This window comes from Bos indicus x Bos taurus, chromosome 2, assembly GCF_003369695.1.
Source record: "Bos indicus x Bos taurus breed Angus x Brahman F1 hybrid chromosome 2, Bos_hybrid_MaternalHap_v2.0, whole genome shotgun sequence".
Lineage (NCBI taxonomy): Eukaryota > Metazoa > Chordata > Mammalia > Artiodactyla > Bovidae > Bos > Bos indicus x Bos taurus.
In genome coordinates this window covers 104,002,142-104,017,733 of record NC_040077.1, presented here as the reverse complement: position 1 = coordinate 104,017,733, position 15,592 = coordinate 104,002,142, and the positions used below count along the sequence as shown (strand labels likewise).

Genomic DNA, 15,592 nt, shown 5'->3' with positions numbered 1-15,592 from the left:
GCGTGACCTCGGTGGCTTAGCTTGCCCTGCCCTCCATTGCTCAAACGCGTTATGGCCGTGAATTCTTGGGTTAAGGGCAAAAGCTGCTTAGCAGCAGGCTTGCTGCAGCACCAGGTGGCCATCGTCACCGGTGGGGGCACGGGCATCGGGAAGGCCATCGTGAACGAGCTCCTGCATCTGGGTACGTGAACAGGTCCCTGGGCTAGGGTATCTTGAGGAAGGGGTCCTCAGAGGTTGGTTTAACCGGGAGCGGGGTGGGGGGGCGGGGAGCCAGCGGATGGTACCCGGGCTTAGGAGAGCGTTGCGTTGCAAAGGAAAGGAAGTGTAGCTGTGGGTGAAATTAACCGCGAGCGCGAGTGGGGAGAGGAGAGTTCTTTCTAAAAAGTTATGGACAAGCATTGGATGGACTATTTGTAAACTAAAGGGAAATTTTCGAGCCGAAGATACAGTGCCCGATGTGGGGATTAAGGAAACGTGTGGAAGCTTGCTATGGACTTAATTATGAAACCTTTATCATTATTAATATGTAATTATGGAATCGTTATGGTCAATTAATTATTCATATGGAATTGGTTATGTATTTTGAATTAATTCTAGGGAATTTCCTGGCGGTCCAGTGGTTAGGACTCAGCGCTTTCACTGCAGTGGGAACTAATATCCCACTCCCGCAAGCCATGCATCTGTGGCCAAAAAAACCCCCTGTTTTTTCATTCTGTTTATTGCCTGATGAATGATTACGAAATATGGAAAGACTACTGGAAAAGTTTTTATTTAACATGTGGAGAGGCTCCTATCATATAATCTTGAATCTCTTAATATTTACCTTGACTTCAGAGTTAAGTAGGTAGTAATGACCATGAAGTTTCACCAGGGTCAGATTACGAAATGCTAATCCTCCTTTTTTTTCTTATTAAGATGTATTTTTTCATTTTTTTTAAGCATACTTTTTTTTAAGTTCATATTATGTGCTGAGCTTAACTTGACTTGGGTGAAGGGAGGACTTTGTGAGTACAAAAAGAGGAAAGAAACCACAAAAGAGAAAATAAATAAATATGAAAATGTAAATCCTCATTGAATTAAAAAATATACATGAATAAAATTTGAAGGTACATGAAGAAAAACATTTGCAATATGCACAAATTTACTGTATAAAGAGATCTCATAAATAAGGGACACACTGGTAGAAAAATAGGCTTATGATAATGGGCCAAGCATTTTAAAGAAAGAACTAAAAAAAGGCAGTGAGTGCAAGAAGAAACAGTCAATTTTGGGGCAATGAAATGCAAAATATAGCAATAAAAAGGTTCATTGTTTTTCTAACAAAATTTTAAAACATTAGGGAAAATGAAAATGTTGATGACAGAGAGGACAGGCAAGAATGTAAAATATTGCAAGCTTTCTAGAGGTCAGCTTAGGGGAAAAAATCCAAACATGTTAACAGTGTTCGTGCTGTGTGACCTAGTAATTCCTCTATCAGGAATTCATTCTTTGGAAATAATCAGGGACAAGCACATATATGTGTAGAAGAGTGTAATGTTCAGTAGTGAGATGTGATAAGGGGAATGAATAAATCAGTAACACTGAAATATGCTGCTATTTAAATACCTTGCTACTGAAGAATGTATGTTGTCAAATGCATACCATATAATTTAAAAAGTAGGATTCTAAACAAAATATAGCATTCCAATTTAATTGTTAATGAAAGATGTATATGCAGGAAAGACTGGAAAGAAGTTTACAACATTGTTTATCAGCAACTGCCATTTCTGGAAATGATTTGAATGATGAGTGGTTAAATTGTATTCATTTTTCAGATCTTTTTAATGAACACGTAAATTATCTTTGCTTCCCATATGTTTCTAATGCTCGGCACATAGTATGAGCTTAAAAAAATGAAAAAATACATCTTAATAAGAAAAAAAAAGGGAAATTAGCATTTCTTAAAAGTCCATCTAGTCAGGGCTATGGTTTTTCCAGTAGTCATGTATGGATGTGAGAGTTGGACTATAAAGAAAGCTGAGTGCCGAAGAATTGATGCTTTTGAACTGTGGTGTTGGAGAAGACTCTTGAGAGTCCCTTTGTAGGAGGAAACAGACAGAACAGGCTCCATCTTGAAAGCAGGACTCTATCTTGGGCTGGACTGTGGACTTTGAGCTATATGCCCAGTACCTATAGAAACGACATACCAACTGGAAAACCAGGCCTCCTTGATGGAAGAACACCAGGGCTCATACCTAGACTCTTCATTGCCTAAAAGAATACCCTAATCATCTGTGTAACCAGATAGAATCATAAATTCTATTATGCTTATTGGGGTATGACCACAAGCCTATTGATAATTGTCCACTATTAACTACCTAGGCTTCAGGCATATGAATCACGGGTTAACTTTGATTATATCTTTTTCTTCCTTTGTTCAGACTAGTTTCAGGGAATTTGGGAGGTGGGTTTGGGCACATACACTTAGGGTATATCAGGTTTTCACAAAAACTGTTTGGGGTCCTTGGCTAAGAGAAGACTCTGTGTTGGGCCCTCTGGTGTAATAAACTACACTCCACTGCCTGCATCATCCTTCTAAGTGAGTTTGTTTCCCGGAACGTGTGGCTATAACACCTTGGATTGTAAGGAGATCCAACCAGTCAATCCTGAAGGAAATCAGTCCTGAATATTCATTGGAAGGACTGATGCTGAAGCTGAAACTCCAATACTTTGGCCACCTGATGTGAAGAGCTGACTCATTTGAAAAGACCCTGATGCTGGGAAGATTGAAGGCAGGAGGAGAAGGGGATGACAGAGGATGAGATGATTGGATGGCATCACCGACTCAATGGACATGAGTTTGAGTAAACTCCAGGATTTGGTGATGGACAGGGAGGCCTGGTATGCTGCCATCCATGGGGTTGCAAAGAGCTGGACATGACTGAGTGACTGAACTGAACTGAATCTGACCCTGGTGCAACTTCATGGCCATTACTCTCTACGTTACTCCCAACACCAAACTGTATCCCTGTTCAGGAAAATCCATAAGAAAAGTAGTCTTGGTTGTCATTTTCTGTGAAGGTCAGGTACTAGGCTTCACAGCAGATTCATCAGATCCTGGCTCAGCCTTCCAATGTACTTGTAAAAAACAGTAGTGTTGTATTGGAAATACATTTCCTTCAGTGTAAGAATATACAAATACTTTTTACTCTGACTTGCTCAGCTTAATTTTTTTCTACCAGAATTAATGGCTATTTCTGAAAATTGTTACAGAAACCCAAATCGGGCAAATTAAACAATAGCCAATTCTCTTTCCAGTGAGAAGGCTACTATTTTTTGGCGTGAAATACAAGTTGGATTTTGAGGCAAGTGGTGATTATTGTGTTGTCTTTCACATCCAAATGATTTTGACTATTCCTTTTCGGTGAGGATGGTGAAAGCCCTAGCTCACAAGAGTAAGATGTAGTGAACAGAATTGGAACTCTCTTTCATCTATTTCATCTATGTCTAACAGATGCTGTTGACAAAAGGAGCCCTGATTCCATCAAGGAATATTGAACCTAAGACCATTCACATTGAATTCAAGCCAAATCCTTGTCTCTGTCCTCAAGTTAGTCATTCCCTTTCTGTGACAGTGGCTCAGCTGGTAAAGAATCTGCCTGCAACCTGGGTTTGATCCCTGAGTTGGGAAGATCCCCCCTGGAGAAGTGAAAGACTACCCACTCCAGTATTCTGGCCTGGAGATCCATGGACTAAATAGTCCATGGGGTCGCAAGGAGTCAGACACGACTGAGCGACTTGCACTTTCACCTTCTGTGACAGTGGATAAAATGAAAGTAGGAATTCCAAGTGGAAATTGTGAGGCAAGACAGCACTTTTTGTTGCTCTGGTGACAGGGTTCTTACCAACACCTGGGACCTAGAAGGTGCTGAAATGGAGCACTCTGAGTTGAAGATTGAAAGAAATCAGTATCAACCCAGGCAAAAATCAATATATTTGGCTACAATTGCCTCATATGTGAAAATAACTCATTATTTGCTAGTTACTTCGGTACCTTGTTCTAAGGAAATTTATCAATCTGAGTTTGTCTTGCAACTCATATAAACAAAAATGTTCATCCAAATCGTTTAGCATAAGGGTGACGAGAAGGACAATAATAATTTTATAAAATAACATTGCAATAACCAGGCAGTATTGAAGTATATAAAAGAAAACTAAAATGAGCTTTCCCATTCTGCCCATCTCCTAAACCCCCTTCCTGGTGATTTTCTAAAAGTCACCCACATGCACAAATATACACATGTGTCTGTATTTTTTTATTTATAAAACCAAGACTGTAGTATTGTTGTTGTATGCATATGTAATAATTTATTTAACCATTCCTTTAATGGAATTGTAGATTTCTAGTTTTACCCATCATTGCAACATTCTGCCTTGTAATACATTTATACCCTGGTTCAAGTTTATATACCAGTTAAAATAAATACCTTTTAAAGTTGTGTCCCAAGATAGCTGTTCTAAGATTAGATAACTTCCCAGAGGTGTTCAGCATTCAGATAGTAATTAGTGATAATTTGGGAATCTTCTAATTAGATAATTCCTGTGACTAATCCTAGTTACAGTTCCCTATGTCTCATATTTTGAGACCTTGGTCAAAATAGGCATTAATCTCCTAGAATTCCTGAGGATTTTTTTTTTTTTTAATGTGGATTTAGGAAGAGTTATATATATATCCAATTTCCTTACCTTGTTCAGCCTGTGCTCTCCTCTGGGAACTAGAATAGATAATGCCTGTCTTGAAGGCAGAAAGATTGAAGAAAGAACAGCATACGGCAGAGGCCATGGCTGATCCAGGGGAACTTGTTTCTCCTTTCCATTTTACTAATCAGATTCCCATGTCCAAGGTAAGAGAAACCAAGGCAAACCATAAAATATCACAGTAATCCAAGTCTACGCCCCAACCAGTAATGCTGAAGAAGCTGAAGTTGAATGGTTCTTTGAAGACCTACAAGACCTTTTAGAACTAACACCCAAAAAAGATGTCCTTTTCATTATAGGGGACTGGAATGCAAAAGTAGGACGTCAAGAAACACCTGGAGTAACAGGTAAATTTGGCCTTGGAATACGGAATGAAGTAGGGCAAAGGCTAATAGAGTTTTGCCAAGAGAACACACTGGTCATAGCAAACACCCTCTTTCAACAACACAAGAGAAGACTCTACACATGGACATCACCAGATGGTCAACACCGAAATCAGATTGATTCTATTGTTTGCAGCCAAAGATGGAGAAGCTTTATATAGTCAGCAAAAACAAGACCAGGAGCTGACTGTGGCTCAGATCATGAACTCCTTATTGCCAAATTCAGACTTAAGTTGAAGACAGTGGGGAAAACCACTAGATCATTCAGGTAAGACCTAAATCAAATCCCTTATGATTATACAGTGGAAGTGAGAAATAGATTTAAGGGACTAGATCTGATAGATAGAGTGCCTGATGAACTGTGGATGCAGGTTCGTGACATTGTACAGAAGACAGGTATCAAGACCATCCCCATGAAAAAGAAATGCAAAAAAGCAAAATGGCTGTCTGGGGAGGCCTTACAAATAGCTGTGAATAGAAGAGAAGCAAAAAGCAAAGGAGAAAAGGAAAGATATAAGCATCTGAATGCCGAGTTCCAAAGAATAGCAAGGAGAGATAAGAAAGCCTTCCTCAGCGGTCAATGCAAAGAAATAGAGGAAAACAACAGAATGGGAAAGACTAGAGATCTCTTAAAGAAAATTAGAGATACCAAGAGAACATTTCATGCAAAGATGGGCTCGATAAAGGACAGAAATGGTATGGACCTAACAGAAACAGAAGATATTAAGAAGAGGTGGCAAGAATACACAGAAGAACTGTACAAAAAAGATCTTCACGACCCAGATAATCATGATGGTGTGATCACTCACCTAGAGCTAGATACCCTGGAATGTGAAGTCAAGTGGGCCTTAGAAAGCATCACTATGAACAAAGCTAGTGGATGTGATGGAATTCCAGTTGAGCTATTTCCTAACAATATAATATATGCTTTGTTGAAAATTACACATCAATTTTGATAAATTGAATTCTCTTTTAGTCTTGTCTTACAAGGAATTCATGGTGAAGTTAATACTTGCTTTGTAAAGCTCTCAGATTACCTATCAGAATTTCCAAAAATTGTCTGCATATGGAATTCACTAAATTATAACCTCAGCTTGAAAGATAGTTTTTTTTAAGTGACTTATTTTAATATACAGAAACTATCTCCTCGTATACAACTGCTGCTGCTGCTAAGTCGCTTCAGTCGTATCCAACTCTGTGCGACCCTATAGACGGCAGCCCACCAGGCTCTGCTTGTGCTTCTAGCGTTCTGCTGTCCCTGGGATTCTCCAGGCAAGAACACTGGAGTGGGTTGCCATTTCCTTCTCCAATACATGAAAGTGAAAAGTGAAAGTGAAGTCATTCAGTTGTGTCCGCCTCTTAGCGATCCCGCCTCTTATCCATCCCGTGGACTGCAGCCTACCAGGCTCCTCCATCCGTGGGATTTTCCAGGCAAGAGTACTGGAGTGGGGTGCCATTGCCTTCTCCGTGTATACAACTAGTTCTGGCCAAAATGCAGAGCCATTTTACTTTTTAACCTTTCCAAATGTCATCTGTTCCATATGTTAATATTGAATATGTGGCCTGTTTGTAGTATAACAGTTATAACAATGACAGGGTCCCAGTCCTCCAGGAGACGAAAGTGAGTGGGAGGAGACTGTTAATTATTATCCAGTACAGGCTTAAATGCTCTATTAGTGTAAGGGATACAGTGGGCTTCCCAGGTCGTGGTACAGGTGAAAACCCCGCCTCCCAGAAACCCCGCCTCCCAGTACAGGAGACATTCATGTAACAATTAAATGCTGTCCTCATACATTCTGCTTCTACATGTGTGATAACGCCTACAATACATTGATACCATTTTTACTTTCAACAATCACCAACTTTTGCAGGATTTCAATAGAAATAAGAAAAGTCTTCATATTTATTTACTCACATAGTGACCATTTCTGGTTCTCTCTTTTCTTTTCTGTAGATTTAGATTTTCATCTGGTATCATTGCCTTTCTGCTTAAAGAACTTCCTTTAATCTTTTTGTAGTGAAGTTCTGTTTTCAAGAATTCTTCTGGATACTATATGTGTGAATGAATCTTTATTTTGCCATTATTTTTTTAATATTTATATTAATTATTTAATAGATATATATAATTTTACAAAAGTGGGAACATTAATGTATTAATGGGAGGAGAAACACACAATGGCAAGCAGTACGTTTTTCAAACCCCAGCTGATAACATCAAACAATTCAGGCTTCATTTTAGTGGATAACAGCACCATTCATTCTTCCCTGAAACTGGAATTTAAATCTGTTTTCACGGGGTAAGAGTTCTAGGTTCCAAAACCCCCATGTCATCTCCCCACCCCTAGGACTTTCAAGTACTTGTCTTGGCTTGTGTTGTTTTTGAAAAGAAGTCTTCTGTCTTTGTGTGTTTTGTGTTCTTTTTCTCTGGCTGCTTTTAATATTTTCCACTGTATCTCTGGTTTGTTTAATTATGTTGTCAATGTTATTCCTGGGTCTCTTTTTATTAATTAACTTCTCTCCTCATTCTGGGTTGTATTTCGTTGCTTCTTTATGTACCTTGTGGATTTTCAGTGGATCTCAGACATTTGAATTTTACTTTGTTGGAGGCTGTTTTTTTTGTTTTTTGTTTTTTTTGATGTCTGCTCTTATTTATTTGTTACTCTTAGAACATCTTGTTACTCATGGAACATTTTATTTGTTACTTGTTAACAAATGTTACTAACATTTATTTGTTACTCATAGAACATTTTGACTGGACTGGAAAGTAGAAGCTCCCAGAGAGGACAGCCTGCCTCTCTTGGCAATCTGTTCCTGCTGTTTTTCTTTCGCTTCCTTTAATCTCTCGACCAAAAGTTTTGCATTCTGCAAAATTAAAAAATAAAAATTACTTATTTTTCTTAAGTATGCTGTTGCTTCAGAGCAATATGCCTGGGTTTGTGTGGTCCTAGGTAACTATGTTATTATCATTGTATGGATATTTTTGTATTGTTGCAAATATTGCTGAACTTTGTTCTGTGATGTAGTTAACTTGGTAGCAGTTTGATACTTTAAAGAGGCTTTCTTTCTGTTAAGTACTGTCCTAAACAGCCTTTAGTCTAGCGTTAATTTTGCTTCACTATTGAGGCCATACCCTCCGGGTACTTTGCCCAATACCTTGTCAGAGTGTTTTCCTGGTTGGAACACTAACTTTTGTCTAGTGCTGTACGAGTGTCAGGGTTTGTTCCTTCTGCTTGTTTTGGTTGGTTCTTTCCCCAGCCTCAGATAGTGTCTTTTCTCATATGTACCGATCAGTGCTCAGCTGAAGATCTGAGGGAACTCGAGAGATCTCTGGAGTTCTCTCCCTGTGTACCTCCTTTGTCTCTGTGTTGCTGTTTAATCTAGCTGTCTTAGCCTCCTCAGACTCCCAACTTCATCTCTTCTACCCAGGAGCCTGCTGGGCTCTGAATGGATTCTTCCTGCCTACGCTGCAGTTTGAAGACTCTCTCTAGGCAGCAGTCTGGAATAATAATAGGGCTCACATTTGTTTCCTGTGTTCACTGTCACTGTCCTGTGCCCCCTGATACCCAATGCCTGGAAATCCTTGTTGCATAATTTGTTCAGTGTTTTAGTTATTCTAGTTGTTCTGTTTGAATTAGGATCAGTTCAGTTCCTATTACCATAACAGACGTTCTCATTCATATTTCTGTTCATATTTTCTAAACATTTTTGCTTTTGGAATGTAGACAATTAATGAAAATATATCAATATTTACTTGTTCTTTGACTGTTGTCTCCTCAGGATGTAATGTGGTCATTGCGTCCCGTAAGTTTGATAGGTTAAAATCTGCTGCAGATGAACTGAATGCCAGTCTGTCTCCTACGGTCCAGGCTCAAGTTACTCCCATAAAATGTAACATCCGTAATGAAGAGGAGGTAAAGCTAATCTCTCTTTTTTTTTTTTAATTGAAATACAGTTGATTTACAATGTCATGTTTAATTTTTGCTGTATAGCAAAGTGACTCAGTTATATATATGTGTGTGTGTGTGTGTGTGTGTCCTTTTTCATATTCTTTTCCATTATGGTTCATCACAGGATATTGAATATAGTTTCGTACGCTATATAGTGGGACCTTGTTGTTTATCCATCCTTTATATAATGCCTTGTGTCTGCTAATCCCACACTCCCAATTCTTCCCTCCTCCTTGGCAACCACAAATGTGTTCTGTATATCTGTGAGTCTGTTTTTGTCTTGTAGACATGTTGACTTGTGTCATGTTTTAGATTCCACATATAAGTGAGGTCATATAGTATTTGTTTTTCTTATTTCACATAGTATGGTATTTTCAAGGTCCATCCATCTTGCTGAGTTCTGAGTTCACTCGCTCAGTCGTGTCCGACTCTTTGCGACCCCATGAACTGCAGCACACCAGGCCTCCCTGTCCATCACCAACTTCCGGAGTCCACCCAAACCCATGTCCATTGAGTCAGTGATGCCATCCAACCATCTCATCGTCTGTTGTCCCCTTCTCCTCCTGCCCTCAATCTTTCCCAGCATCAGGGTCTTTTCAAATGAGTCAGTTCTTCGCATCAGGTGGCCAAAGTATTGGAGTTTCAGCTTCAACATGAGTCCTTCCAATGAACACCCAGGATATTATATATATTTACAGTTTACAGATTATTGGATGAGTGATCCAAATCCTTGGATAAATCTTGTCATCAAAATTCTAAATTTAGCATTATGATCTATGGGTATTGAAGCATATTGATATGAAGCATATTGAAGCATATGGGTATTTAGCATATTGATCTGTGGGTGACACAGGGTTTTCAGGTTTATGTATTGTGACTACATCTTCATTTATTATGGTTCTCAGAGTTACTATTCACTGTGAGATATTGTAAGCTCTGCTACTCTCCTAAAGCACATGATAAAGTCCAAGTAGCAGGTTAGTTATTAACCAGTTCACTCTTAAAATTTTATTTGTTTGCTGGAGTATAATTGATGTACAATATTACATAGGTTGCAGGTGTATAATATAGTGATTCATAATTTTTAAAGGTGATACTCCATTTATAGTTACCATAAAATATTTGCTATATTCCCCATGTTGTATAATATATTCATTTAACTTATATTATACCTAACAGGCTGTAGCTCTTAATCTCCTACCCCTACATTGTTGGTCCCTGCTTCGCTCTTGACGCTGCTAACCACTGGTTTATGCTGTGTCTCTATGAATCTGCTTCTTTTTTTGTTGTTATATTCACTAGTTTGTTGTACTTTTTAGATTCTACATATAAATGCTGTCATACAGTATTTGTCTATAACTAGTTCACTTTTACTGTTTTTCTTTAGGTAAATAATTTGGTCAAATCCACCTTAGATATTTACGGTAAGATCAATTTCTTAGTAAACAACGGAGGAGGCCAGTTCTTCTCTCCTGCTGAAAAAATCAGTTCAAAGGGGTGGAATGCTGTGATTGAAACCAACCTGACGGGCACCTTCTACATGTGCAAAGCAGGCAAGTGTGATCAATAATCCAAAAAGTCAAAAAGTGTATTTATGTTAAGATCATAGGGCACCTGAAAGAGAAATTGTGAGGGGCTCAGAACACTGAGTCCCTCACAACACTTATTGTCATCAACACTTATTGCCCTAATTTAACTTATATACAATATAGCCATGTAAATTGCTATATTTCTGGAGAGTAATTTGGCAGTATTTTAAAAATATGAATTTGCTTGATCTGTTGATTTTATTTCTAGGAAGTTATGTAAAAATGATTAAGAATTTGTACAAAGATATAGCTACAAAGTGCTTCATTAAATTAAGGAAAACGCCATACTTACTTTGTTTTTAAGAAATGAATCTGTTAAATCTATTGTAAGGACCTATTAATTCTGTGAAACCTTCAAGGAGAATACCAGAGTCTACATTTTTTCTGACTAATAATTAACTAGCACACATGCAGAGTTTTTGGATTAAAGGTTATCTTTCATAGGTGGTAATACTCAACCCTGAAATTGGGTAACTGAAGAGTTTCCTTACAAGCTATTCAGGACATTTCTATGCTGCAAAATGTGACATGAGTATAATTCTGACCCACAGGGTCTTTACCCCAACATGGATTAGGCTTTATATTCTTAACATTTCTAAGTCAAAGGTCTTAAAGACATTTTCAGGCTTTATCTAACTGGTAATACAGAGTTCTGTATTAATTGTGACAACAGGATTGACTACTGAAGTGTAGAGATCCAGAAAATATAGGAGCTTGAATAAGATAGTTAATTTCTCCCTCACATAAAAATTCAAGGTGTATAGTCCCGGGATAGTATGGTAGTTTCATAATCCTTAGGGAATAAGGACTTTGTTCTTGTTTACAGTCTTTAACATGTCCATTCCCTAGTCCAAAATGGCTGCTTCAGTTCCTGCCATCATAACTGCATTCTAGACAGCAGGAATTCAGAGAAGTGTAAAATTCATTCTTTTTAACAGCATTGTCTGGAAGTAGCACCATTACATTTACTGACATTCATCATCAACTCAAACTCAGTTAAATGATTATGCCTACCTATAAGTGATACTGGGAAATAGAATCTTTAGCTGTGTGCCTAAGTACCAATTCAATTTCTTGTAAGAAGAGGAGAATGAGTGCTAGGAGACAGGTTTTAGTCTCTGACTCAGCCTTCATAGTTCAGTGCTTTGACATCTTCCAGCACTCAAGTCAGCAATCTCTTACAAACCATCAGTTCCATTAAATAGAACTTTGCAGAGTCTAGATTCAGTTATGATTTTTATTAGCCAGAATTGAATTAAAGAATCCAAGGCCTATAGTTTTTATTTTGTTTTTACTTTAAACAATGGGACTTAGCTTTTGGTTTTGACAGCAAGGAATATGGGACATATATTTTTCTATACCAGAATAATAATAGTGAAAAACTGAAAACCATTTAAATATTTTAAAGTAAAATATTAGTTGAGTGAAGTTTATACATCTATAGGATAAAGTACTATGCAGCCACTAAAAATATAGGTACAAAAGTCTACTTCTCAGTATGAAAAGATATTCCTAGATATCACTGAGTGAACAAAAAGGTTTAAAACACTCTATCCAGTGTGATCACATTTCTGCAAAAAACAGTATATATTTATTATATGGCTATATATAAATAGAGATAATTCTAAAAGAGTTTCTAATAAAACATTGACATCTCTGGGAAGTAAAATTACATATTATTTTCATCTTTTTCTTTTTGCTTCTCTGCTTTTTCTAATTTTTCTAAATTGAATGTGTATTGTTTATGTAATTAAAATGATTTAAGTCATGACTGCCCTGAAGTTCCAGCTTCTTCAGCTTGTACTCTTTGACACCATATGCGGCTGTTAAAGAATTGTGTAAAGATCCACGTTTAAACTTCTGGTGAATTTAGACTTTTTTATAACCTTTAATTATTCATTTTACTAATGTAGAAATTTTTTTCTCTCCATTTGTTTTTGGAAAAATTTTGAATATATGAAAAAGCTAAAGAAATAATAATGCAATGAACTCTTCTAAGGCATACCTTGTTTTATTATGTTTTGTTTTATTGCCCATCAAGCAAATCTGTCAGCAATGTTTTTCTAACAGCTTTGCTTACTTTGGGTCTCTGTGTCGTATTTTGGTAGTTAGCACAATATTTCAAACTTTTTCATTATTATATTTGTTATGATGATTTGTGATCAGTGATTTTTGATGATACTATTGCAAAAAGATTATGACTTGCTGAAGGCTCAGGTGATGGTTAGCATTTTTTAGTGATAAAATATTTTTTAAATTAAGGTACTTTTTTTTTAGACATAATGCTGTTGTACATTTAATAGACTATAGTATAGTGTAAACATAACTTTTATATGCACTGGGAAAGAAAAAAAATTTGTGTGATTCACTTTATTGCAATATTGCATTGTTGTGACGGTCTGGAACTGAACTTACTGTATCTCTGATCCCTGTCTGTATACCTTTCATTTAGGTTCACCAAGTGCTAACATTTTGCTGTATTTGCATTCTCTAATCTCTGTGTCTTTCCCCCTCTCATCCTCGCTCCCTTTCTATCTCCCATCAACACCCCACACCCTTTTCACAAATAATTTAAAAGTGAATTGCATACATCATCACACTTTGACTTACATTTTTAAAGAATAAAGAAATGTTGTCTATGCAACTGCAATACCATTATCACACCAAAGGAAATATACAGTAATTCAGTAAGATCAATTATCACATAATCATATTGGAATTTCCCTTAAAATCTAGTAGTGTTGGCGATATTATTCGGAGACTTATGGTGTGTCCTGTGGGCTAAAGCGAGTAAATCAGTTTAGTTCAGTCGCTCAGTCGTGCCTGACTCTTTGCGACCCCATGGACTGCAGCATGCCAGGCCTCCATATCTCTGTAAATAAGTTATTTTAGTGCAATTGAGAACCAAGATTTTTGGCATTGGCAAAAGGAGAAGTGAATGTAGACAGATGAGGCTGAATAAAAACCCCTATAGTCCAGAATTTAATTAGAAACATTAGCATGGACTCAAGATATATTTTTTCTTTAAAATAAAATATGTATTCCCTGGCTTTGTCCCCTGAAAAGAAACAGCTATTAATTCAGTGACAGTGTGTTCTCCTAGCATCCTTTATGTGATCTCTGAATGTTACTTCCAGTTAAAAGGAACTGGGATTCTTTAGTGAAACAGCTTATTACAGGTCTGGGGGAGCAAATGTGCACGATAAGCCTAGAATATTTTGTTCCAACAGAAATCTAGGAAGCTATACTGATATGTTACTGAATCAAACTTGGGTCTGCTCGCCTGCATGTGGTGAAGCCAGTCAACTGAACTTTGGGTTGCTGTGAAGGAAAGTATGGGGAGAGTGAGCAGCTTATGCTCAAAAGATGTGAACTCCCTAATAGCTTTCAGGGAAGGGTTTTGTTTTTTTCCCCATAACTTATTTTACTTTTGGCTGTCCTGGGTCTTGTTGCTGCTCTCACTTTTCTGTAGTGTAGAGAGCGGGGCCTACTCTAGTTGCAGTGGGAAGGCTTATTGCAGTGGCTTCTCTTGGTATAGAGCACAGGCTGTAGGGCAGGCGAGCTTCAGCAGTTGAGGCTCCTGGGCTCTAGCGCACAGGCCCAGTAGTTGTGGCGTACCGGCTTTAGTTGCTCTGCAGCCTGTGGGATCTTCCCAGATGGGAGATGGAACCCATGTGTCCTTCGTTGGCATGCAGATTCTGTACCACTGAGCCACCAGGGAAGCCCCAAGGGAGAGTTTTTAACGTCAGTGTTAGGGAGGGAGCTGCAGGGCAGGTGATCAGCTCGTGCACAATTTTCAGCTTGGTTGGCGTCCAGGTGAAGTTTTGAGCATCACTGATCTTTTGGTTTCAACTGGTCTAGCTTATGCGTGCTTGCAGCCAGCAGTTTTCATCTGGTGAGGGTCTTCCTGTAAAAACAACTTAGGAATGTGTGTCAAGCCTTTATCTGTATCTTTCAGGGACTCTGCTATGTGTCTGATTTATAAGTTTTTACCAGTTTCCCAGCCCAACACCTATTCTTTATTTCTACATCTTCACACTTCCTAATTATTAATTCTTTTTTAAAAAAATATTTGTTTATTTATTTATTTGGCTGCATTGGGTCTTAGTTGTGGCAAGTAGGATCTTTTAGTTGCAGCATGTGAAATCTAGTTCCCTGACCAGGGATCGAACCCACGCCCCTTGCATTGGGAGCATGGAGTCTTAGCCACTGGACCAGTTACTCAGTCATGTCCAACTCTTTGCCACCCATGGACTGTAGCTCACCAGGCTCCTCTGTCCATGGAATTCTCCAGACAAGAATACTGGAGTGGGTTGCCATTCCCTTCTCCAGGGGATCTTCCCAACCCAGGGATCGAACCAGGGTCTCTTGCATTGTAGGCAAATTCTTTACCATCTGAGCCACCAGGGTATGAAAAAATTGTCTTAGATTTAAAAAATATTGTATTTTATGTTTTCTTGTGGTTTTACCTCCTTTTTTCTGTCATAACACGATTTAGTGAGAATTCACTAGAAAGCATTAAATAGTAGTGGATAGAAAAGCTTGCTTTTGCTCAAGCTTTTAATAGAAATAGGTATTGAATTGTTCTCTGGTCTTTCCATTCTAAAAACTGGACGTCCACTGAAGTGAGTCCTGATGTACATCTCTAATATTGCCTTGATTTGTGTGAATAGAAAGTTTGCCTAAATTTCAAATTGCCTTCAAAAAGGATAAAATATTTACAAATAAAGTTAGCAAAATAGTATAAGGTTTATATGCTAACAACTGCAAAACATTGCTGAGAGAAACGAGAGAAGATGTAGATAAATGGAAAGACATTCTGTGTTTATTAATTGAAAGACTTAATATTTTTAAGATGGTAGTTCTTTCCAAATTGATCTGTAGGTTCAATGCAGTCCTTATCAATCCTTTTGCAAAAATGGACAAACTGATCCTA

General features: G+C 37.9%; 1 protein-coding gene across 1 annotated transcript in view; it reads left to right on the top strand.

Moving 5' to 3' along the window:
* Window position 1: 1 nt before the first annotated feature.
* The window catches only part of PECR (peroxisomal trans-2-enoyl-CoA reductase), a 47,542-nt gene continuing 31,951 nt past the window's right edge, over window positions 2-15,592 (top strand). Inside the window, exons 1-3 of the mRNA XM_027566918.1 lie at window positions 2-181; window positions 8,898-9,031; window positions 10,455-10,620. Coding sequence (XP_027422719.1) covers window positions 52-181; window positions 8,898-9,031; window positions 10,455-10,620 — 430 coding nt within the window. The 5' untranslated portion in view covers window positions 2-51. The remainder of the gene's footprint in view (window positions 182-8,897; window positions 9,032-10,454; window positions 10,621-15,592) is intronic.